The following is a 24,404-nucleotide window of genomic DNA, read 5'->3' as shown; positions in this document are numbered from 1 at the left end:
GTTGTGCTATCTGATGTAAAACAATGGATTTTCACAGCATTTACAAATTATGTAAAAAGGTTATTCACATTTCTGTGAAACAAATAGAATATTTGTATTTCTGGAATAATTAGAAATGCTCATCTAAGTGCTACAGCAGCAAATGTACAGATGTCTTAAAATACTGCAAGGAAGTGCAATTGAAATGTGGCAAATCTATTTTTAAAAAATTATACCATTAGTGTCGTTGGCCGTTATATTATTCATTCCTTTATCTCAATGTTCAAGTATCCCTTGATGTTGCTCAGCTTGTCACTGTCGAAGTCTACCGTTAGGGTCCTGGACCTGATGCTAGTAGGTGTGAATTCCACTGTGTACTTGGCCTCTTGTTTTGGACCCACAGTTCCAACACTGCAGGGAGAATAGAGAGAACAGGAAGGCCATGAGGGAATGGATACAGTGATGTAGGCAGAGAGCAGAGTTCACTGGTAGGCTATATGAGAGGAGCTCTATTATTTTTCAATGTGAGAAGGATATGTGGCCTTGAAGCGAGTTTACAATCATGTGTACTACAACTGTACTGTACTACCATATTTGGAGATTGTTTGCTGACTAGTGGCTAAAAAAGCTATCAAGCTAATATTGAACAGATCCAGTGCGTCAGCACTGTTTGTATACTTCTGTATGAGGATTTTTCCATCTGTGAGGCCGGCTCCCATCACACTGAAGAAGCAGTTCTGCAGGGGTTCTGGTAGAGGGTTCTGTAGTGAGATTTGTGCAGACAGCTTCTGGTTTACTCTGGGTTCTCCCAAGAGCTGCAGGAGAACATGTTAGACATGCTGATTATACCCTCTCTGAATATATACACTACCGTTCAAAAGTTTGGGGTCACTTAGAAATGTCCTTGTTTTTGAAAGAAAAGCAATTTTTTTGTCCATCAAATTGATCAGAAATACAGTGCAGACATTGTTAATGTTGTAAATGACTATTGTAGCTGGAAACGGCTGATTTTTAATGGAATATCTACATAGGCGCAGAGGCCCATTATCAGCAACCATCACTCCTGTGTTCCAATGGCACGTTGGGTTAGCTAATCCAAGTTTATCATTTTAAAAGGCTAATTGATCATTAGAGAACCCTTTTACAATTATGTTAGCAGAGCTGAAAACTGTTGTTCTGATTAAAGAAGCAATAAAACTGGCCATTAGACTAGTTGAGCATCTGAAGCATCATAATTTGTGGGTTTGATTACTGGCTCAAAATGCCTAGGAACAAAGAACTTTCTTCGGAAACTCATGTCTATTCTTGTTCTGAGAAATGAAGGCTATTCCATGCGAGAAATTGCCAAGAAACTGAAGATCTCGTACATTGCTGTGTACTACTCCCTTCACAGAACAGCACACACTGGCTCTGACTAGAATATAAAGAGGAGTGGGAGTCCCCGGTGCACAACTGAGCAAGAGGACTATTACATTAGAGTGTCTAGTTTGAGAAGCAGACGCCTCACAAGTACTCAACTGGCAGTTTCATTAAATAGTACCCTCAAAACACCAGTCTCAACATCAACAGTGAAGAGGCAACTCCGGGATGCTGGCCTTCTAGGCTGAGTTGCGAAGAAAAAGCCATATCTCAGACTGGCCAATAAAAAGAAAAGATTAAGATGGGCAAAAGAACACAGTTTGTATAGACACATTTTTTTGCTGACCCCAAACTTTTGAACGGTAGTGTAAATATTACACTTAATGTCATCAACTTTATCTGAGGAAAGGAAACATTTTGAACTATTTGATTTAACATCCCAATTTCTACAAAGAATTGGTAAAGAAAATAACCAATACCTTAATGGCTATATCTGGGTTCTCCAGCACAATGGTCCTCTTTGCCTTGTGGAATTCCCTGGGACTTGATTCGATGACAATGAGAACCAATTGAATCAGCCTATCTGACGTTATGGTGTCACCATAGTCAACATACTCCAGTCTTAGGGGAAGGCGCTTCTCTACAGATCAGAAGATAGCAGGGTCAGGAAAAACATACATTCCATGTTTCTGGCTAATACTGTAGATGGCACGAAGTAAAACGAAAGAAACCTGACCTTTTCCAGTGGGAACCTCCATGGTTAAGTCTTCAATAAATCCACAATTGGCACCTGGTTTGCCATCATAGGACACAATTCGGGCATAAAACATAACACGACACGTCTTGTCAGCCTTTGTGTTGTTTGTGACGACTGCAAACACATCAAAATCCGCCCCAATGTCCATGTCAGGGGACACCTTGATCTTCACCTTCAGGCCTGGTTCCTCTCCTTTCTGCTGGAGCTCATTGTGATGCTTGGCTCTCTCATAGACCTCTCTCTCCTGCAAAGAACCTGAAAGCCACCAGAAGTTATAATGCATCTCTAGCACAGATTTACAATGACTAGTCTGATTTTATGTGTCCTGTAGACATGTGGCCTACCTTCAGGGTGCTTGTATAGGTGTGTGATGTCGTGCCTCTCGTCACTGCCCACAGCCTTGGTGCTAATAAAGTGCCCCACATCAATGGACGATCCCCCCATCTTTACCATCCTGCCATTGGTCAGCTTCACATACTCGACCACGTCAGCGTTGACCTCAGCAAACACAAACGGGGCGTCGTACTTCAGGTTTAGTTCCCCCTCTTTAATGGCTTTCAGAGGGACAGGGCCACAGCAGAACACTCCTGTCAAATAGAATAACCAAGGACATGGAGTGGGTTGTTGTACTACACTGCCTCCTTGACAAGCTGTCAACTGAATTCAAACTTAAAATGTGATCATGTTACCACGCATTGAAAATTGTAAAGTAACACATAAAACGTTTCCCTTTCAACAATTGTCTCTGGACATCTCTGAAGATAGGCCTACATCAGACTACCATGCATCTTAACTGGTTGCACCTTGCATTGAATGAGTTGATGTAGATAGTGTGACAAGTGACCTAGATACTCCCAGCTGAGTGGATTAATACCTAGTAACAGGCATATCACACAGATTGTATTGCATTCTAAGACACATAAGAGGGCTGTGTCTAGAGTGTGAGTTAATTCATTACTTGCGTTGGCCATGATAATAGTGCCAGCTTCATCTATGAAGCAATTTCATACACACGGTGGTGTCTGACTTGAAATATAACTTTTGTGCATTAACATTTGCAGGATCACCTTCACTCTTTTCTTGTGGTGTGGGGTCACTTGCTTGCCAGCCATCATAGCCTGCATCAAGATCAGGACGAGCCATCCAATTATCTACCCACACGTGGAAGTTCCTGAGACAAAGTGTATAATACAGGTACATTGTAACATTGTTTCACAATCACATAGAGCATTTTTGTTTCAGTAGCGCTTAGAGTATTATTCTCACCATACTGAATCATCAGATATATCATTTCCATCCTCATCATACAGGAACTCAATCAGTAGGTTGCTGTTCGTGTCATGAGCGGATCCAAAGTTAGTAACCACTCGACACGGGATACCCAGAGCACGAGAAACTTATGGACAGAAGAAGTCACACATCAGCACCTTCCTATCACTTGGCACTTAAAGAAAGGCACTGAAGATATTACAAGTAGCTGCAGATTACAGTCCTGACAGTTTCCATTGAAGCCATGCACTATAAATCATCTTGTTAAAGGGTTTGCCTCATAACCAGACAAAATATGTGTTCTAGTACTTGCAGCTTCAAGACAAATATATACATTCACTATTTTATGTACAGTACCAGTCAAAAGTTTGGACACACCTACTCATTGCAGGGTTCTTCTTTTTTTAAATTATTTTCTACATTGCAGAATAATAAGGAAGACATCAAATCTATGAAATAACACATATGGAATCATGTAGTAACCAAAAAAGTGTTAAACAAATCAAAATGTATTTTAGAATTTAGATTCTTCATAGTAGCCACCCTTTGCCTTGATGACAGCTTTGCACACTCTTGGAATTCTCTCAACCAGCTTCATGAGGTAGTCACCTGGAATGCATTTCAATTAACAAGTGTGCCTTGTTAAAAGTTAATTTGTGGAATTTCTTTCCTTCTTAATGCATTTGAGCCAATCGGTTGTGTTGTGACAGGGTAGTGGTGGTATACAGAATATAGCCCTATTTGGTAAAAGACCAAGTCCATATTATGGCAAGAACAGCTCAAACAAGCAAAGATAATTACTTTAAGACATGAAGGTCAGTCAATACGGAACATTTCAAGAACGTTTCTTCAAGTGCAGTCGCAAAAAACATCAAGCGTTGTGATGAAACTTGCTTTCATGAGGACCGCCACAGGAAAGGAAGACCTAGAGTTACCTCTGCTGCAGAGTTCAAGTAACAGACACATCTCAACATCAACTGTTCAGAGGAGACTGCGTGAATCAGGCCTTCATGGTCGATTTGCTGCAAAGAAACCACTACTAAAGGACACCAATAAGAAGAGACTTGTTAGGGCCAAGAAACACGAGCAATGGACATTAGACCGGTCCAAATTTTAGATTTTTGTTTCCAACTGCCGTGTCTTTGTGAGACGCAGAGTATGTGATTGGATGATCTCGGCAAGTGTGGTTCCCACCGTGAAGCATGGAGGAGGAGGTGACACTGTCAGGGATTTATTTAGAATTCATGGCATACTTAACCTCCATGGCTACCACAGCATTCAGATACACCATCTCATCTGGTTTGCACTTAGTGGGACTATCATTTGTTTTTCAACAGGACAATGACCCAGCACACTTCCAGGCTGTGTTAGGGCTATTTCACCAAGAAGGAGAGTGGAGTGCTGCATCAGATGACCTGGCCTCCACAATCACCCAACCTCAACCCAATTGAGATGGTTTGGGATGAGTTGGACCGCAGAGTGAAGGAAAAGCAGCCATCAAGTGCTCAGCATATGTGGGAACTCCTGCAAGACTTTTGGAAAAGCATTCCAAGTGAAGCTGGTTGAGAGAATGCCAAGAGTGTGCAAAGCTGTCATCAAGGTAAAGGGTAGCTACTTTGAAGAATCAAAAATATATTTTGATTTGTTTAACACTTTTTTGGTTACTACATAATTCCATATGTGTTATTTCATAGTCTTGATGTCTTCACTATTATTCTACAATGTAGATGCATTGGAACTGAGCAAAGTTATTTTGCTTTTACCTGTACATGCTACTGCAGCAAACACCCAACACTGGCCATAGCGAACCCTCTGGCAGCAGTTATCAGCCCACTGATGTAGTATGGCAACACTGTCTGTCCAGTGAGAGGGTCTCACACCATCATCATAGTCACCTGACCAGTTCCCCACTAGCACACCTTTGTCATCATTACTGTTGATCTGATACACAAGGATAAAATCATTACTTTCTTATATTGATGTATTGCAGTCAATAGTGCCTGATGTTTAGTCTGAGCACAGCCACATCCTGGTACTTCAGTGCTCACACATACCATGGCACTGATCACCCTAGTCACATAAACTGGGTTTCTCCTTCCAGAACAGTCTGCATCGGCATCAGACGAGTATTTAGGATTCTCATCCAGGAGTTTCAGACAGATGTCCAGCATCCCAGGCTCAAACTACAGAGGGAGAACCGGAAGACAGGGATAACTATACATTCATCCTGGCTTGTCATACTGTACATAGTTCAACTAATTCAGATTCCACTTATGCATGCTACATGTACATTATATAATGTATTATTCTGTGGAAGCACCACAACATACCTGGCCAAATGTCCATGGGGAAGCTTTGATTCGTTTTGTTGTGCCTTTGTAGATGAGACCAGCCTGGGATAACACATACTCCTGCCTATCTCTCTCTTCCTCCATGTATACTGCATCCTCTGTAGCCAAGAAAAATAGACAAGCAGATTACAGACGAGATCTGTTACAGAGCTCCCTGGTCTAATGATAGTGCAAAGAAACACTCTGACTTACTGGCACACCAGGGATTGAACAGCAGTACAAACTCCCCCAGTTTGACCTTCTGGCCCTGGTCCAAGGTCAAGGAGTACAGTCCAATGGGGACATCAGGAGGGGAGGACACAGACAGAGAGACTACATTTCCAGGGGGACTAGTAGTGGACGCACTCCAGGCTGTCTTTGATGCAGAGTCAGTCAGGCTGAAGGTAGACTTTGTGCCTGATTGCTCTTTAGGTAACGGCCCTGTTGAAAGACATAAATTAGAATTAAGCCTTTGGGACAAGTCACCTGTAGACACTGAGGAAAAGAGAAATCGAAGAGATGATTCCTCTCGATGCCGTAGACATTCAGTATGGTCTGAAATTATTGACTCTTGTGTCATTCCACCTCAAAAAGCACAAGAAAGAGGATTTTGACATATAGTTGGAGAATCCTTGCTTGAAAATTCTGTATTTTGTCAGCAAAACTGTATGTATGTGAATTTACATTAATGTATATGAATTTACATTTACAGTGGGGTCCGAAATTATTGACACCCTTGATAAAGATGAGCAAAAATTATATAATATATCATACAAATACTGAGCTGTATTGTATGCTAAAATAAATTAGGGAATTATATGATTTTATACTAAGACTGCTGAGAGAATTGCTAGAGAAAGAGATTTTGTTTAACAATAAATACTTTTTTTCTCAAAAAGGTAGGTGTAAAAATGATTGACACCCTAGTTTTCAATCCCTGTCAATACCTTACCTTGCGGGGATAATGGCACTGAGCCTGTTTCTAAATTGTTTTATGAGTTGGAGAACACATTGGGAAGGTTTGAGGACTTTATCAACTGAATCTTTTAGGACTTTATTACAGAATCTTTCCAGATCCTTGATATCCTTTGTCTGCTCTTATGGACTGCCTTCTTCAATTCAAACCACAGGTGTTCAATAGGTTTCAAGTCCGGAGATTGAGATGGCCATTGCTAATTTTAATATGAATCGTATAAATAAAATGGCCAACTTGAAATATTAGAAGGATTTATTATATCATTTTTGCTCATCTTTATCAAGGGTGTCAATCATTTCAGACCCCACTGTAAATGTAAATTCATATACATACAGCTTTTCTGACAAAATACTCAATGTTCCAATCCTAATGAGGTCTTTGTATCGTGTCCACAGTACTGTACCTATCTCTACTATGAGCCTGAAGGTGCTGACGCCTGCTTGGAACTGACTCCCAGATCTGAGGTGCAAAGTGATGGTGAAGGGCAGGCCCCTTCTAACTATCAGCCGGTCAAGCCCATTCTGGTCAGTGTGGTGAGTAGTATTGTTGATCCTACTCTCCAAATCACATCGCTCTATATCCAAGGCTGTGAAATAAGTAAATTAAAAACACATTTCAATATCATCAAGACCATTTTCCTAAGTAATAATGTATAGTTTAACAGGTACAATTGTGGATTACTAACAAGCAGTGATTTGTATCCCTTTCAAACTCTTATATTACTTATTAATCTATGTTAATCAGCAACAGGTTCCCAAATGTCAAGCTTATTTTCTGCTGATGGTATTTCTTAGCCAAAATATGTAATTTCAATTGTTTAACAACCTGTACACCAACCTGTCAAACTTGGAGGGCTTCCATGAGTAAAACACAGACAAAGACTTTGAAGAACCACAGTATATTTGGATTTATCTATACAACATAGATACACACTAAAGAAACGTTGTTATTTTACCTTGATCCATTACTTTAGATAATGCCGGGTGTTCCTGGTCGGGCCGTTAGAACGTATGCTTTATGATGTTCTGGCTGTAATGTCAGCCCAGGGATATTTGTAGCATGTGTAATATGACCACGTTGTCTGTGAGGCCACATCCCCCTTGAAGCTGTTTTAGTCACGTTGTTCCTTCCCCAAAATTATTAAATGTGGCTTGCATTACATAAAGATGGAATTGTGAACTGCAGGTTTGTAAATTCAGCCTATGGTATAACTTGCTATATGTAACAATGACTCACACAGACCTGACACTTGCATGGAGGTCTATAAATACTTTACAACAGTTTTCTACTAATCTTCAGATAAAATAACAACAAACACATTTTTGCATAAACCTTTTATGTCAATATTGTTTTTTGTAACATATATTAATATCATAGACAGAGGTTATAATTAAATGACAACCCACATTTAAATAAATAATATCTCAATGCCTCATTTTTATACTCATGTTCTGTGCACTGACACTGCAGTTAACCCATGTTTGACTTTTCAGGACAGTGGAAGGGAGCTGGTAGAGGAGCGTTCAGTTCAGCAGGGTAGCCTACACCACTGGTTCCCAACTCTGGTCCTGAAATACCAACAACAGCACACATTTGTGTTGTAGCCCCAGACAAACATACATTACTGATTCAACTCATTGAGAGCCTGATGATTAGTTGACAAGCTAAATCAGGTGTGCTTGTCCGGGACTACAATAAAAATGTCTGCTGTTGGAGGTACTGGAGGACCGGAGTTGGGAACCACTTGCCTACACAACAGTGTTATTAATTATCTGATACAGACAGTTTAACCGATAGCTATGTGTTGACCAAAAGGACTATACTCGGTCAGTCAGGTCACAAGGTTTAGTCATGACCTATGACCTTTTGAGGTGGCAAGTTTCATTTTCCAGTGAAGGAAGTTGTTCCCATTTCTTCTAATTGCACAACATTAGGGTGAGCTGCAGTTCAAACTAGCTGCTGGAGAAATACAGGCAAAAGTCCTCAATTGTCTACAAAAATGGCATTGATCAAATAGCTTTGCAGTGAGAATCATTGCATTGAGCAGGATATAAAAAACATAACAAAAAAAGAAAAAGGGAAATGTGTACAATGAACAAAACTAACATTGGTAACAGTGGATTCAAAGAATGTCATACCATATTGACATTTAAAAAGGAAGCAAAGTTGCTCATTCATTTTTCTAATAAAAGAATAGAAAGAAGTCAATAATGTACATATTTTATAATGACAGTATTGTAAAATAAAATGTTGACTGAACCGGATAATAGTCAGTCAGAAATTGGTGGCTTCTGATGATGCCAGACGGACCCTTACATAATTGCCAGTTAGTGGTGTTCGCACTTTCCAGAGATTATATTCACAGAGCTTTCTGTCCAAATGGAAAAAATAGATTAAGGCCGGGGTTCAATCTGATCGCAATCTCTCCGCAATGTATGTTTTATAAGCAATATTCCCATGTTCACAGAGGCCACATTCACGGTAAACGCTGCATATGTTGGCTCAATCCGAAATGACCTTAAATGGTGCATTGTCCAAATCTGCGATTGGATTGAATCACGGCCTATGTATATTGCTGCTTCTCTTCCCACCTGTCAGTGGGCTTATTTTGACCCTGGATAAATCATCCCAAATCTATTTACCTGTCTGGGTAGCAAATCATGTCTAAGCATGCCACTGACAAGTTGCCCTGAACCTGCAGAGAAAACTCATGGGGACAAGACTGTTGTTTCTTTCGCCAGTTGTTTGACAATGTCTACATTGTTATTATAAACAGTGTTAAATATGTGTAAAAATGTGGTAATCAAGAGAGTCAACATCACATGGGAAGGATGTGTCAGTTCCAAAGAAATTTGCAACATTGAAATTCATAGATGAGATTTCAATCATATTACAAGAAAAAGGGAAGTCAGTTCTATGAGCCAATGATGTCAAACGCATAGTCATTCAGTTAAAGCAGTAGCTGATAAAGAAGTGGTTGTTCAAGTAGTATTATCAGATGAATGGACACCTTTTAAGCTAACCACAGTTCATCAGGTGTTCATTTTCATGATATTTCAGCTAGAATATTCCAGATACAGTAGCTCTTTTAAAAACAAAAGTGACTTTCTCTCCAGTGCTTGTCAACTAGAGGTCTTAGTTACTATATCTGTTATCAAAAGCGTTTTTAATTCAAACCTTCTTCATGCCAGGATGGTCAGCTTGACTGCACTCCATCATCACTCCTCAGAGATCCACAGGACGTTCTCAGTAGGCTACACCATCAATCTGACTGGATGAAACCATCAGGAAGAAAATCAATCCCATAATAAGTTAAATGACTACATTGCACATCTATGCCCCGTACATGGCAATGAAAAGTACTGTATTTGGTTTCAACTCACCCGTTGAATCCACAGGTTAAACTTCTGTTGATTTTCCTATAGCAACCATTTCTTTGCCATGTGAAGAAAGTACTGGTCGTCGGTTTTCTTTGATCTTCATAGAGATGGAATATACATAATGTAACTAAATTCATACATTTGAAAGAGTGCAGTGTCATTTTTATGAAGGTTTACAATTAGATCCAATTACTGTCTTGATCACATCATTTCACCACACCTTTTGCAGGCTCTGTGGAGCAGCCAGCACGGGTGGTTTGGGAGAGATGGAGGGCTTCTTCCTGATGGTAGCAGGTGAGCTGTTCTTTTTGAGGCTGGGTGCTGCTGTTCTCTGGCTGACGTGGGACTGGGAACTCTGGGACGTGACAGATGACGAGTCCTCCACCTCTCCACCAATAGCAGAGAGGCAGCTGCGTTCCGAGCTTATGAACACACTGGTACTCTCACCTGACGAATCTGTGCAGCCCACTGGAATATCAACAGAAAGGTATGTAGATATGGCATCACTCAGGTTTAGACACATGCTTGCACATACAGTGCCTTGCAAAAGTATTCATCCCCTTGGTGTTTTTCCTATTTTGTTGTATTACAACCTGTAATTTAAATAGATTTTTATTTGGATTTCATGTAACGGACATACACAAAATAGTCCAAATTGATGAAGTGAAATGAAAAAAAATACTTTAAAATAACTTTAAAATAAAAATACAAAAGTGGTGCGTGCATATGTATTCACCCCCTTTGCTATGAAGTCCCTGAATAAGATCTGGTACAACCAATTACCTTCAGTCACATAATTCGTTAAATAAAGTCCACCTGTGTCCAATCTAAGTGTCACATGATCTGTCACATGATCTCAGTATATATACACATGTTCTGATAAGCTGTGTTTCACAAGAAAAAATATTTTGCATCTTCAAAGTGGTAGGCATGTTGTGCAAATCAAATGACACAACCCCCCCAAACATCTATTTTAATTCCAGGTTATAAGGCAACAAAATAGGAAAAATTCCAAAGTGGGTGAATACTTTCGCAAGCCAATGTATCAAGAGTAAAGTTCTGTATGTCTGTTAGTTTTAGTCTGTAGTCATCATGTACCATCCAAGAACAAGAAAACTCACTGAGATGGTTTTGTTTCTGGTGATTATGATGATTACTGAGGTCCTCTTCCGTCACAGTCGCCGGGAAAGAATGAACAATATGATTGGCCTCCCCACCTTGTGTCTGGTTGCCAGGGTAACCAACCGGAGGTAAAGAACCTCGTCCAGAGGAGGAAGATGAGTGGCTGCAGGAGGTAGATGCACTACTGCCTGAACCAATGGAGTTGGGCCGGAGATATTCAAGATCTGTTTGTAGACAAGACGGCACCGGGGCTGACAAAGGAAAGAGACAATTCATTCAGTGAGTACATTACGCGTTTGTGTTGTTAGTTCATGGGTATGGGACTTGGGACTTGGCTGTGGACTTTATACAGTACCTCTTCCTAGCAGGACACAGTTGACAGCCCTGTCACAGATTGCAGCCTCACTAGGCTGGATGTCCATGAAAGGTTTCCTCCCCATCCCATTGAACACCCTCTCCTGCATCCGCAGGTCTACAACACACCAAACACACCACACTCTAACACATTTTTACCAAAACATCAGTAAGATGTATTTGTTCACAATTACACCCCCCCCCCCCCAAAAAAAATATATCAATAATTACAGACACTGAGGTCGGCTAGAGGAACAAACAAATAAAGTCTGTGACTTAAAAATCACATTTGAAGTAGACAGTTGATTAAAGCCCATGAATAGCGATTGACAGGGCATATACAGAATGGAGGATTAACCTCTGCTGTAGGCAGCTTGTTCCCAGAGAATCTGCTCCAGGTCTCTGGTCCAAGACTTCTTCACCTCTGCCCTGTCAGCCTTCAGAGTGTACGTGTCCTGGGACTTCCTCCTACGGATCCAGATCTCAAAACACAGACCACTCTCTCCAGAGTTATGTGTCATCCCAATATCAGACGTCTAGACAGAAACAGAAGTGAAAGAAAGACAAAAGAAGACAAAAGGCTAAATAAACACTGCTTTCTGTTAGCAATTTCAACATAAGGGCTGGATGATTTGGTCTTTGTTTCGCAAACATAAAGGCCGGTAAGATTGCATTATTTTGGTTGAACAATGAAAACAATACAAAGTATTTATTCTGAAAATGGGGTCCTTTACGGTTGTTCATGTAAAACATGTCTTTATATTGTATACACACTTTGAAAGACTGTTTGTAGATGTACACATCATTGCCCACATCTGTCTTCTTCGTCTTGCTGAAAAGAATGAGATCCTGGAAGAGGAAGATATGGCGGAAGCACTTCTTCTTTCTGAAGAACACGATGAACTCATCCTGGCGAATCAGCTGGCCCTGCTCCTTCAGATTCACCTGGAGGGGTAGGAGTGGAGAAAAAGACATCCATGTTTTTCTTGTAAATCCTTGATAGTGTTTATACAGTAATAGGCGATCATTTTCCCCTTATACGCCCACATTTCCCTCACATTTAGACAGCTGTTCATAAGTTACACATTATTTTGGAGATTGTTATGATTTGGTTGGTAAACTTACGTCACAGTCCTGGATGGCGTCCATGGTGAGGAGGTCATTGCCATGACGCATCTGGAAGCGGATCACATCGGCTGCAGCCTGGAGCTCTTCCCTGTCCCTGTCTCTCTGAGGCCCACATACCCCCAGCATGTCCTGCAGCAGCAGGCTGTACTTACTGATCCTCTGGATGGGCCTCAGCAGGTAGGAGGACAGGTCCATGTGGTCCCCCAGCTCCTGCTGCTTCCTCTGGAGTGGGAGGAGATGGCACAGAGAATTGGTCACAGGAGGGATGGAGTGAGCATTGATAGGAATTGACCATTGATCCTTGACATTGAGCATTGATGGGAGTGCCTCACCTTGAAGATGTCATGGCGATGGTGAAGGATTAAGGCATCTGACTGAGGCTTGTTCTTACTGTAGAGAGCATAAAGGCCTAAACTTTCTCTCTGGATATAGGGGGGAGAGTTTACAGTCACAACAGGAATATTCAAGGTATCAACTTCAGTAACAAATCAACAGAGTTATAGAACTCAAGCTTAACATGTAGAAAATGTAAATTAAGAGACATGAGCAGGTGAACTGTAACTCACGTATCTTAGGAAGCAACGAGCCACTCCTAAGGGTTCTGTCTGACAGGCCTCCAGCTCCCTGAGGAAGAAATGGCCGTGGAAGTCATACAGCTTCTCCAGGTTTCCAAATATCACTCCACGTTTGCCCCGCAGGTCCTGGGGCACGTCAGTCCTCTCCAGTAGGGGGAGGTAATGCATCAGGATGTAGCCCAGGGAACGCACATACTCCCTTTCTGTTAACAGCAGTTCCTCCATGATCCTCTGCAGCTTCCTACAGAGATATAAAGTTACACCAACAACACAGCCAAACACAAGCTATCATGTTGAGTCCTCTGAAAAAATAATGCAATACTGTAATGTACCTCTGCCACTGCAGTGCAAGCTTAGAGACAGAAAAAGCACAGAAGGATAAAAATACAATAAGTAACTCACATAACACTGCCAGCGTTCTCCTCTGGACTTGCCAGAGATGTTGTTCCCTCACACCTTCTCACTGATGAGCTAGTATTCCTTGAAGAGGCCTTCTCTGCCCTCTCCTGGCCACTACAGGACACTGCTGAGCAGAAGCTGCCATGCCGTGAGATCTGGAACTTCTGAGCAGCCTGCAGGATCCGGCAGGAAGGTTGCCCGTGGGAGCAGGACTGTGTCTGGATCCGAGCCTCAGACTGACTGGACATGGCGGTTGCACACGAGTCCTCGCTCATGGATCGGCCCAGGCCCCCATGTTTCCACGGGAACCACTCACAGCCCACCGTCTGTGAGTCTACAAGGGTGGCGGCCTCTCCACTCCTCCCTCGACAGGCCTCTCTCCTGCTGGGATCCCTCTCCGCTCTCCTAATGGATTTGATACAGGGAGAGGCCGGCACGGTGGTGGCCTTTGACCCTTTACAAGGTCTGTTATTCTGAGGCTTGAAGTTGATATTACAGCAGGTCACAGAGTTGTTCCTGCTCTCCAAGATCCCATGATACCTTTCCACCATAGAGCCTGTTGGGGGATTGTACCAGTGTGGTGGACCAGGTCTGGGCAGTAACAGAGCTCTATCATGATGAGTCACTGTCTGTGCTCTGGCCTGATCCTCACCATGTCTATGTTGTTCATACCAGGAGCCTGTGTTCCGCAAGGCCCTCTCCACATCCTGTAGTCTCTCCTCCAGTTGCTGCCTAACCTCCTGACACTTGAGCCAGGCTACGTTCCACACCCGCATGCCTCTGGAGCCCCTCAGAGCACACGCCTGGGCCTTCACCTCCTGGAAGCGATCTGGGGAGAACTGAACAAAGCTCTCCTGGTACATCTGGAGTGTAGAGATATCATCCGTCTCTGGGTGTCTGCCAACTTGCTCCTGGCCCAGGTATTGTCTGCAGTCTTTGGCCAGTTCAGTAGCCTGGAAGAAAGATGCAGAATACCTATTAAAAAACCTGAAAGAAGCATTGAGAGGCGATAGTCATTCAAGCTTCATTACTTTTTCCTATATTCCTACAACATGTCAACATCAATATGATATGCTATATATGAGATGTAAACAGCAATTGTGGAAAAACCCATCCCACCAACCTGTTCACAGAAGCTGCACACAGAAACCATAGTCTCCAGCTCACTGGAGCACCTCTCTGCCCGTGAGAGGGAGTCAGCCAGGCCAGACTTGAAAGTGCACACCATGGTCCTGAACACCTCAGTCTCAGGGTATGGAGATGGGCCCTGGATCTTCTCTGCCTCTGTCACCAGAACCATAGCCTGGTGCTTCTGCTCCTAAAAGATAGTAACAGACAAATTAAACAAAAAAAAAAGACTTTCATGGGCACTTCCATTCCTCCTTGTCCAAGTAGATTCCAATGAAACAAGTATGAAACAGTGTCAACACTTTGCCGTGGTGTGGTGGAGAGAGAATGAATGGAGAAAGTTGGACTTACATTGGCTTCAGAGAGGAATGCTCTGAAACTCTGGAGAGTATGTGCAACCTTTTCTTCGGAGTCATCCACCGATTCTGCCTCCAGCAACCGCCGTTCCCCTTCGGCATCAAACCATTGCCTGATCTACATGAGGAGGAGGATTATAAAAATGTTATACCCCCAAAACATGGGGTAGTCATATAGTCAGTTAGTTATCATCATGCAATCGTTCTTACAAGAACAGCCCCTGGATGAACCTTACATAACGGGTATACAGTATGTATATGAGGAGCCTCTGAATGTACCTTAGAGAAGTGGCCCTCCATTTCTCTGAGTTGAAGTAGGTATTCAAGGTGCTCCAGGGACATGTTGGATCTTTGCACCAGCATATGGGCTTGCTCTTCTACATGGTTGTACATACTGGTCACAGAGTCTACAGCATCACTGTACAGAGAGGTCAGAGGTCAAGGGAATAATACATTGATAATAATTTTGTGAAGGAGCCTCTCAATTGGCACAGCCATACTAAACAGTGACAGGTAGTGGTCTCCCGAGTGGCGCAGCGGTCTAAGGCACTGCATCTCAGTCAAGAGATGTTACTATGGGACTCCCAATCACGGCCGGATGTGATACAGCCTGGATTTGAACCAGGGACTGCCCTAGTTCAAATCCAGGCTGTATCACATCCGGCCGTGATTGGGAGTCCCATAGGGCGGCACACAATTGGCCCAGCGTCGTCCGGGTTTGGCCGGGGTAGGCCGTCATTGTAAATAAGAATTTGTTCTTAACTGACTTGTCCAGTTAAATAAAGGTTCAATAATAAAAAATAATAAAAAACGTATACCTGTAATCCTCACAGTGAGAGTATCTGAGGTCACTCTCCCTCCTCAGCCTGGACAGCATGGCTCCGCCCTCCCTTTGCAGAGCGACCAACCGGCTGTCCTCCAGAACATCCTTCATCAGCGTTCTCTGTTCTAGAATACACCTCTGTACATCCTGCCACACATGGAGAGATGGGTTTCCAATCCAACATGTTTTCAGTAATATAGTGTCGTCAAAGTCCAGGTTAAATTCATTACCTGCACTTTGTCAATCTTACGACCTCCCTCTAGTTTTCTGATGGCATTCAGTAGCAAACCTGAAGCCTCCTGGAGATCTGACATGAAGGGATGAAGTTTCTGAAAGACAAATATACTGTTCATCAGACATCAAAGCAAAACAACAAACAAGAGTTCTCTAGTGTCTGTCTACTGCTCTAACTGTCCCACATGATGGAGTTGCAGCCAGTCCGGGTGGCTGTAGGGCAGGGTGTCCTCTAAGGGTCTACCTGATGGAGTTGCAGCCAGTCCGGGTGGCTGTAGGGCAGGGTGTCCTCTAAGGGTCTACCTGATGGAGTTGCAGCCAGTCCGGGTGGCTCTAGGGCAGGGTGTCCTCTAAGGGTCTACCTGATGGAGTTGCAGCCAGTCCGGGTGGCTCTAGGGCAGGGTGTCCTCTAAGGGTCTACCTGATGGAGTTGCAGCCAGTCCTGGTGAATGTAGGACAGGGTGTCCTCTAGGGGTCTACCTGATGGAGCTGCAGCCAGTCCTGGTGGCTGTAGGGCAGGGTGTCCTCTAGGGGTCTACCTGATGGAGCTGCAGCCAGTCCTGGTGGCTGTAGGACAAGGTGTCCTCTAAGGGTCTACCTGATGGAGCTGCAGCCAGTCCTGGTGGCTGTAGGACAGGGTGTCCTCTAGGGGTCTACCTGATGGAGCTGCAGCCAGTCCGGGTGGCTGTAGGGCAGGCTGTCCTCTAGGGGTCTACCTGATGGAGCTGCAGCCAGTACGGGTGGCTGTAGGGCAGGGTGTCCTCTAAGGGTCTACCTGATGGAGCTGCAGCCAGTCCGGGTGGCTGTAGGGCAGGGTGTCCTCTAAGGGTCTACCTGATGGAGCTGCAGCCAGTCCGGGTGGCTGTAGGGCAGGGTGTCCTCTAGGGGTCTACCTGATGGAGCTGCAGCCAGTCCTGGTGGCTGTAGGGCAGAGTGTCCTCTAGGGGCCTACCTGATGGAGCTGCAGCCAGTCAGGGTGGCTGTAGGGCAGGCTGTCCTCTAGGGGTCTACCTGATGGAGCTGCAGCCAGTCCGGGTGGCTGTAGGGCAGGGTGTCCTCTAGGGGTCTACCTGATGGAGCTGCAGCCAGTCCGGGTGGCTGTAGGGCAGGCTGTCCTCTAGGGGTCTACCTGATGGAGCTGCAGCCAGTCCTGGTGGCTGTAGAGCAGGGTGCCCTCTAGGGGTCTATCTGATGGAGCTGCAGCCAGTCCGGGTGGCTGTAGGGCAGGCTGTCCTCTAGGGGTCTACCTGATGGAGCTGCAGCCAGTCAGGGTGGCTGTAGGACAGGGTGTCCTCTAGGGGTCTACCTGATGGAGCTGCAGCCAGTCCGGGTGGCTGTAGGGCAGGGTGTCCTCTAGGGGTCTACCTGATGGAGCTGCAGCCAGTCCTGGTGGCTGTAGGACAGGGTGTCCTCTAGGGGTCTACCTGATGGAGCTGCAGCCAGTCCTGGTGGCTGTAGGACAGGGTGTCCTCTAAGGGTCTACCTGATGGAGCTGCAGCCAGTCCGGGTGGCTGTAGGGCAGGGTGTCCTCTAGGGGTCTACCTGATGGAGCTGCAGCCAGTCCTGGTGGCTGTAGGGCAGGGTGTCCTCTAGGGGCCTACCTGATGGAGCTGCAGCCAGTCAGGGTGGCTGTAGGGCAGGCTGTCCTCTAGGGGTCTACCTGATGGAGCTGCAGCCAGTCCGGGTGGCTGTAGGGCAGGCTGTCCTCTAGGGGTCTACCTGATGGAGCTGCAGCTAGTCCTGGTGGCTGTAGGGCAGGGTGTCCTCTAGGGGTCTTCCTGATGGAGCTGCAGCCAGTCCTGGTGGCTGTAGAGCAGGGTGCCCTCTAGGGGTCTACCTGATGGAGCTGCAGCCAGTCCGGGTGGCTGTAGGGCAGGCTGTCCTCTAGGGGTCTACCTGATGGAGCTGCAGCCAGTCAGGGTGGCTGTAGGACAGGGTGTCCTCTAGGGGTCTACCTGATGGAGCTGCAGCCAGTCCTGGTGGCTCTAGGGCAGGGTGTCCTCTAGGGGTCTACCTGATGGAGCTGCAGCCAGTCCTGGTGGCTGTAGGACAGGGTGTCCTCTAAGGGTCTAGCTGATGGAGCTGCAGCCAGTCCGGGTGGCTGTAGGGCAGGGTGTCCTTTAGGGGTCTACCTGATGGAGCTGCAGCCAGTCCTGGTGGCTGTAGGGCAGGGTGTCCTCTAGGGGCCTACCTGATGGAGCTGCAGCCAGTCAGGGTGGCTGTAGGGCAGGCTGTCCTCTAGGGGTCTACCTGATGGAGCTGCAGCCAGTCCGGGTGGCTGTAGGGCAGGCTGTCCTCTAGGGGTCTACCTGATGGAGCTGCAGCCAGTCCTGGTGGCTGTAGGGCAGGGTGTCCTCTAGGGGTCTACCTGATGGAGCTGCAGCCAGTCCTGGTGGCTGTAGAGCAGGGTGCCCTCTAGGGGTCTACCTGATGGAGCTGCAGCCAGTCCGGGTGGCTGTAGGGCAGGCTGTCCTCTAGGGGTCTACCTGATGGAGCTGCAGCCAGTCCGGGTGGCTGTAGGACAGGGTGTCCTCTAGGGGTCTACCTGATGGAGCTGCAGCCAGTCCTGGTGGCTCTAGGGCAGGGTGTCCTCTAGGGGCCTACCTGATGGAGCTGCAGCCAGTCCTGGTGGCTCTAGGGCAGGGTGTCCTCTAGGGGCCTACCTGATGGAGCTGCAGCCAGTCCTGGTGGCTGTAGAGCAGGGTGCCCTCTAGGCCGTAGGTCAACTGGCTCCCCTCCACCAGCTGTTGCAACGCCTTCAGTGATGTCACTACATCAATCTGTCAGTGAGAGTCAGTGACATCAGACAGCAATTCTCCCAGAATAAATACAGTAACTGTTCATGAAATGATAAGCCTGATGGAAATCATTAGAGGAAACCCTTGATTCAGATCTGACCTGTTGTCCAGGACGTTTCTCTGGGCGATGGCAGCTCTCTTTCTCCACCAGGATAAGGACACTGTGTACTGCATGGGGAATCTGCTCCTGTAACATTCTCAAAATATGAGACCTCACAGCAATAAATAGTTATCAGTAAATGCATTAGCCTATACCTGCAGCAGTGGAGGCTGCTGAAGGGAGGATGGCTCATAATAATGGGTGGAACAGAGGGAATGGAATGGCATTTGATACCATTCCACCTATTCTGCTCCAGCCATTACCACGAGCCTGTCCTCCCCAATTAAGGTGCCACCAACCTCCTGTGACCTGCAGGTAATGCTGAGCACAAGTCAGGGGAATGAAGAAAATAATAAACAGAGGGAAAAGTTTAGTTGAGTTCAGTATAATTTTTAGCAAGTTGCTATCCTCTTGATGTGATTTTGTGTAGTGCAGATCCCAATATGACCAGGAAGATGTCAAGTCTTTCTTACCTGAAGCATCAGCAAGGCCTTATTGAACTGTGATGGAGGTGGATTCTGCCGAGCATCAATAACTAGTGTCAGTCCAAGTTCTCTCAGTTCTCTCCTAGAAAATATGAAGATGAAAACAATGAATTATTTTTATTTCATATTTTCTTTAACCTTTTTTTAACCAGGTAAAACCCATTGAGGTTAAAAACCTCTGTAGCCTGAACCACAATGCACAATGCATATATACCTGATTACAGAGTGGAGGTAGAGCAGCAGTTTGCAGAGTTCTAGACTAGACACTGAAGGAGATCTCCATCCTTCCTGGTCTCCGTACACCTCAACCACCAACCGACCTGTCCTGTCTCTGCCACCTAAATATGGGAGAGGGGAACATGAGGATCTTTCACTGAACAGAGATGTCATCCACCTCTGTCTCTAAGGCAAATCATGTAAGGGGGTTTCCATACCAGTAAGACATGCTATTCCCATCTGGAGGGGGTGAGTGCTGGGTTCCGCTGAGTCTGGTGCCTGGACCTTAGACCTGGAAACAGCATAGTGACCCGGAGGCTGCTGGGTTGTCTCAGGGAGAGGGGCCGGTGTAGGGGTCTGTTGTCCGTTTCTAACAGGCATAGAGGGTTGGCGAGCCTGGGAGACATCTTTAGAGAGGAAGGATGATACAGAGGGATGTAATAAATCAAATCAAATGTTATTTGTCACATGTGCCGAATACAACAGGTGTAGACTTTACAGTGAAATGCTTACTTACAAGCCCTTAACCAACAATGCAGTTGTAAGAAAAATAAGTGTTCAGTAAAAAAATAGATAAGGCAAAAATAATTGCGGTAATATGTACATATAGGTAGAGTTAAAGTGACTATGCATAGATAATAAACAGAGAGTAGCAGCAGCGTAAAAGAGGGGGTGGGGGGGACCATGCAAATAGTCTGGGTAGCCATTCGATTAGCTGTTCAGGACTCTTTTGGCTTGGGGTAGAAGCTGTTAAGAAGCCTTTTGGACCTAGACTTGGTGCTCAGATACCGCTTGCCATGTGGTAGCAGAGAAAACAGTCTATGACTAGGGTGGCTGGAGTCTTTGACAATTTGTCGGGCCTTCCTCTGACACCACCTGGTATAGAGGTCCTGGATGGCAGGAAGCTTGGCCCCAGTGATGTACTGGGCCGTACGTACTACCCTCTGCAGTCGGAGGTTGAGCAGTTGCCATACCAGGCAGTGATGCAACCAGTCAGGATGCTCTCGATGGTGCAGCTGTAGAACTTTTTAAGGATCTGAGGACCCATGCCAAATCTTTTCAGTATCCTGAGGGGGAATAGGCTTTGTCGTGTCCTCTTCACGACTGTCTTGGTGTGTTTGGACCATGATAGTTTGTTGGTGAGGTGAACACCAAGGAACTTGAATCTCTCAACCTGCTCCACTACAAAGTCGATGAGAATGGGGGCGTGCTCTTTCCTCCTTTTCTTATAGTCCACAATCATCTCTTTTGTCTTGATCACGTTGAGGGAGAGGTTGTTACCCTGGCACCACACGGCCAGGTCTCTGACCTCCTCCCTATAGGCTGTCTCATTGTGGTCGGTGATCAGGCCTAGCACTGTTGTGTCGTCGGCAAACTTAATGATGGTGTTGGAGTCATGCCTGGCCATGCAGTCATGGGTGAACACGGAGTACAGGAGGGGACTGAGCATGCACCCCTGAGGGGCCCCCGTGTTGAGGATCAGCAGGGGAGAGGTTACCTACTCTTACCACCTGGCCCGTCAGGAAGTCCAGGATCCAGTTGCAGAGGGAGGTGTTGAGTCCCACGGTTCTTAGCTAAGTGATTAGCTTTGAGGGCACTATAGTGTTGAACGCTAAGCTGTAGTCAATGAATAGCATTCTCACATAGGTGTTGCTTTTTTCCAGGTGGTGAAAGGGCAGTGTTGAGTGCAATAAAGATTGCATCATCTGTGGATCTGTTGGGGCGGTATACAAATTGGAGTGGGTTTTGTGTTTCTGGGATAATGGTGTTGATGTGAGCCATGACGAGACTTTCAAAGCACTTCATGGCTACAGATGTGAGTGAAGACACCTGCCAGTTGGTCAGCACATGCCTGGAGCACTTGTCCTGGTAATCTGTCTGGCCCCGCAGCCTTGTGAATGTTGACCTGTTTATTAAAGGTCTTACTCACATCAGCTACGGAGAGCAGGATCACACAGTTTTCCGGAACAACTGATGCTCTCATGCATGCTTCAGTGTTGCTTGCCTCGAAGCGAGCATAGAAGTAATTTAGCTCGGCTGGTAGGCTTGTGTCAATTGGCAGCTCGCAGCTGTGCTTCCCTTTGTAGTCTGTAATAGTTTGCAAGCCCTGTCACATCCGACGAGCGTTGGAGCTGGTGTAGTACATTTCAATCTTAGTCCTGTATTAACACTTTGCCTGTTTGATGGTTCATCTGCGGGCGTAGAGGGATTTCTTATAATCGTCCGGGTTAGAGTCCCGCTCCTTGAAAGCGGCAGCACTACCCTTTAACTCAGAGCGGATGTTGCCTGTAATCCATGGCTTCTGGTTGGGGTAGGTATGGTCACTGTGGGGACAATGTCATCGATGCACTTATTGATGAAGCCAGTGACTGATGTGGTGTACTCCTCAATGCCATTGGAAGAATCCTGTAACGTATTCCAGTCTGTGCTAGAAAAACAGTCCTGAAGTTTAGCATCTGCGTCATCTGACCTCTTCTTTATTGACCGAGTCACTGGTGCTTCTTGCTTTAGTTTTTGCTTGTAAGCATGAAGCAGGAGGATACAATTGTGGTCAGATTTGCCAAATGGAGGGCGAGGGAGAGCTTTGTACACGTCTCTGTTTGTGGAGTAAAGGTGGTCCAGAGTTTATTTCCCTCTGGTTGCACATTTAACATGCTGGTAGAAATGAGGTAAAAATGGATTTAAGTTTCCCTGCATTAAAGTCTGAGGCCACTAGGAGCGCCACGTCTGGATGAGCGTTTTCCTGTTTGCTTATGGCCTTATACAGCTCATTGAGTGTGGACTTAGTGCCAGCATCGGTTTGTGGTGGTAAATAGACAGCTACGAAAAATATAGATGAAAACTTGGTAAATAGTGTGGTCTACAGCTTGTCATGAGATACTCTACCTCAGGTGAGCAAAGCCTCGAGACTTCCTTAGTATTAGATTTCATGCACCAGCTGTTGTTTACAAATATACACAGGCCGCCACGACCTTGTCTTAAGGGAGGCAGCTGGTCTATCTTGCCGATGCTGCATAAACCTCGCCAGCTGTACTTTATCCATGTCGTCGTTCAGCCACGACTCGGTGAAACAAAAGATATTACAGTTTTTAATGTCCCGTTGGTAGGATATTTGTGATCGTAGCGCATCTGTTTTGCTATCCAATGATTATACATTGGCTCATAGGACTGATGGTAGAGGCAAATTACCCACTTGCCGTATGCTCCTTACAAGCTTACCGATCGCTGCCCATCTGTAAATAGCCTATCCTACCAACTACCTACCTCATCACCATATTTGTTTTTGTTTTCTGCTCTTTTGCTCACCAGTATTTCTACTTGTACATCCTCATCTGCACAGATATCACGCCAGTGTAAATTGCTAAATTGGAATTACTTTGCCACTATTGGGCTATTTATTGCCTAACCTCTTTACTTCATTTGCACACACTGTATACAGATTTTTTTTTCTATTGTGTTATTTGTTTGTTTATCCCATGTGTAACTATGTGTTGTTTTGGTCACACTGCTTTGCTTTATCTTGGCCAGGTCGCAGTTGTAAATGAGAACTTGTTCTCAACTGGCCTACCTCGTTAAATAAAGGTGAAATAAAAATACAATTAAAAAAACAAGGCTCCCCGACCTACGTTCCCGATATCTTCGTCTCTTTCTCCTGCGAATGATGGAGATGTGGGCCTTGTCGGGTGTCTGAAGTAAATCCTTCGCGTCCGAATCGTTAAAACTTCTTCGGGATCGGTGTCCATTCCACGGGACGGTTGAGCTAACATAGGCTAATGTGATTACCATGAGGTTGTAAGTAACAAGAACAGTTACATAGACATATCTGATATTGGCAGAAAGCTTAAATTCTAGTTAATCTAACTGCACTGTCCAATTTACAGTAGCTATTACAGTGAAAGAATACCATGCTATTGTTTGAGGAGAATGCACAATTTTGAACATGAAAAGTTAGTAATAAACAAATTAGGCACATTAGGGCAGTCTTGATACAACATTGTTAACAGAAATGCAAGGGTTCATTGGATCAATCTAAAACTTTGCACATACACTGCTTCCATCTAGTGGCCAAAATCTAAATTGCACCTGGGCTGGAATAATACATTGTGGCCTTTCTTTCTGTATACTTCTGGCCCTTCTTTGGACACTCTGTTAACTAACCTCCAGACGAGCTTCAATGCCATACAACTCTCCTTCTGTGGCCTCCAACTGCTCTTAAATGTAAGTAAAAATAAATGCATGCTCTTCAACCGATCGCTGCCCACACCTGCCCGCCCGACCAGCATCACTACTCTGGGCGGTTCTGACTTAGAATTTGTGGACAACTACAAATACCTAGGTGTCTGGTTAGACGGTAAACTCTCCTTCCAGACTCACATTAAGCATCTCCAATCCAAAATTAAATCTAGAATCGGCTTCCTATTTCGCAACAGAGCATCCTTCACTCATGCTGCCAAACATACCCTCGTAAAACTGACCATCCTACCGATCCTTGACTTCGGCGATGTCATTCATAAAATAGCCTCCAACACTCTACTCAGCAAATTGGATGCAGTCTATCACAGTGCCATCCGTTTTGTCACCAAAGCCCCATATACCACCCACCACTGCGTCCTGTATGCTCTCGTTGGCTGGCCCT

General features: G+C 45.1%; 2 protein-coding genes across 2 annotated transcripts in view; both read right to left on the bottom strand.

Moving 5' to 3' along the window:
- Window positions 1-47: 47 nt before the first annotated feature.
- LOC129860847 (protein-glutamine gamma-glutamyltransferase 2-like) lies at window positions 48-7,725 on the bottom strand. Its single transcript, XM_055931693.1, has 13 exons — window positions 7,626-7,725; window positions 7,074-7,256; window positions 5,908-6,135; window positions 5,695-5,813; window positions 5,419-5,547; window positions 5,128-5,305; window positions 3,362-3,491; window positions 3,163-3,266; window positions 2,440-2,682; window positions 2,075-2,350; window positions 1,818-1,978; window positions 658-794; window positions 48-390 (listed from the first exon to the last, which is right to left on the bottom strand). Exons 1-13 carry the CDS (start codon window positions 7,633-7,635, stop codon window positions 243-245), a joined length of 2,046 nt encoding a protein of 681 aa, XP_055787668.1. The 5' UTR covers window positions 7,636-7,725; the 3' UTR covers window positions 48-242.
- A 264-nt stretch (window positions 7,726-7,989) lies between these two features.
- LOC129861435 (uncharacterized protein KIAA1755-like) overlaps window positions 7,990-24,404 on the bottom strand; it is a 127,393-nt gene continuing 110,978 nt past the window's right edge. Inside the window, exons 4-24 of the mRNA XM_055932817.1 lie at window positions 19,987-20,175; window positions 19,767-19,890; window positions 19,541-19,634; window positions 19,068-19,154; window positions 18,833-18,949; window positions 16,166-16,264; window positions 15,931-16,082; window positions 15,392-15,530; window positions 15,108-15,230; window positions 14,752-14,946; window positions 13,632-14,581; window positions 13,221-13,470; window positions 12,987-13,076; window positions 12,652-12,876; window positions 12,301-12,471; window positions 11,885-12,062; window positions 11,528-11,644; window positions 11,172-11,423; window positions 10,271-10,518; window positions 10,054-10,147; window positions 7,990-9,941 (exon numbers count right to left, since the gene is read on the bottom strand). Coding sequence (XP_055788792.1) covers window positions 10,070-10,147; window positions 10,271-10,518; window positions 11,172-11,423; window positions 11,528-11,644; window positions 11,885-12,062; window positions 12,301-12,471; window positions 12,652-12,876; window positions 12,987-13,076; window positions 13,221-13,470; window positions 13,632-14,581; window positions 14,752-14,946; window positions 15,108-15,230; window positions 15,392-15,530; window positions 15,931-16,082; window positions 16,166-16,264; window positions 18,833-18,949; window positions 19,068-19,154; window positions 19,541-19,634; window positions 19,767-19,890; window positions 19,987-20,175 — 3,878 coding nt within the window. The 3' untranslated portion in view covers window positions 7,990-9,941; window positions 10,054-10,069. The remainder of the gene's footprint in view (window positions 9,942-10,053; window positions 10,148-10,270; window positions 10,519-11,171; window positions 11,424-11,527; window positions 11,645-11,884; window positions 12,063-12,300; window positions 12,472-12,651; window positions 12,877-12,986; window positions 13,077-13,220; window positions 13,471-13,631; window positions 14,582-14,751; window positions 14,947-15,107; window positions 15,231-15,391; window positions 15,531-15,930; window positions 16,083-16,165; window positions 16,265-18,832; window positions 18,950-19,067; window positions 19,155-19,540; window positions 19,635-19,766; window positions 19,891-19,986; window positions 20,176-24,404) is intronic.

The sequence above is a fragment of the Salvelinus fontinalis genome, chromosome 8, assembly GCF_029448725.1.
Source record: "Salvelinus fontinalis isolate EN_2023a chromosome 8, ASM2944872v1, whole genome shotgun sequence".
NCBI lineage: Eukaryota > Metazoa > Chordata > Actinopteri > Salmoniformes > Salmonidae > Salvelinus > Salvelinus fontinalis.
Note: the sequence above shows the minus strand (reverse complement) of the source record. Positions and strands in the feature narration are given on the sequence as shown.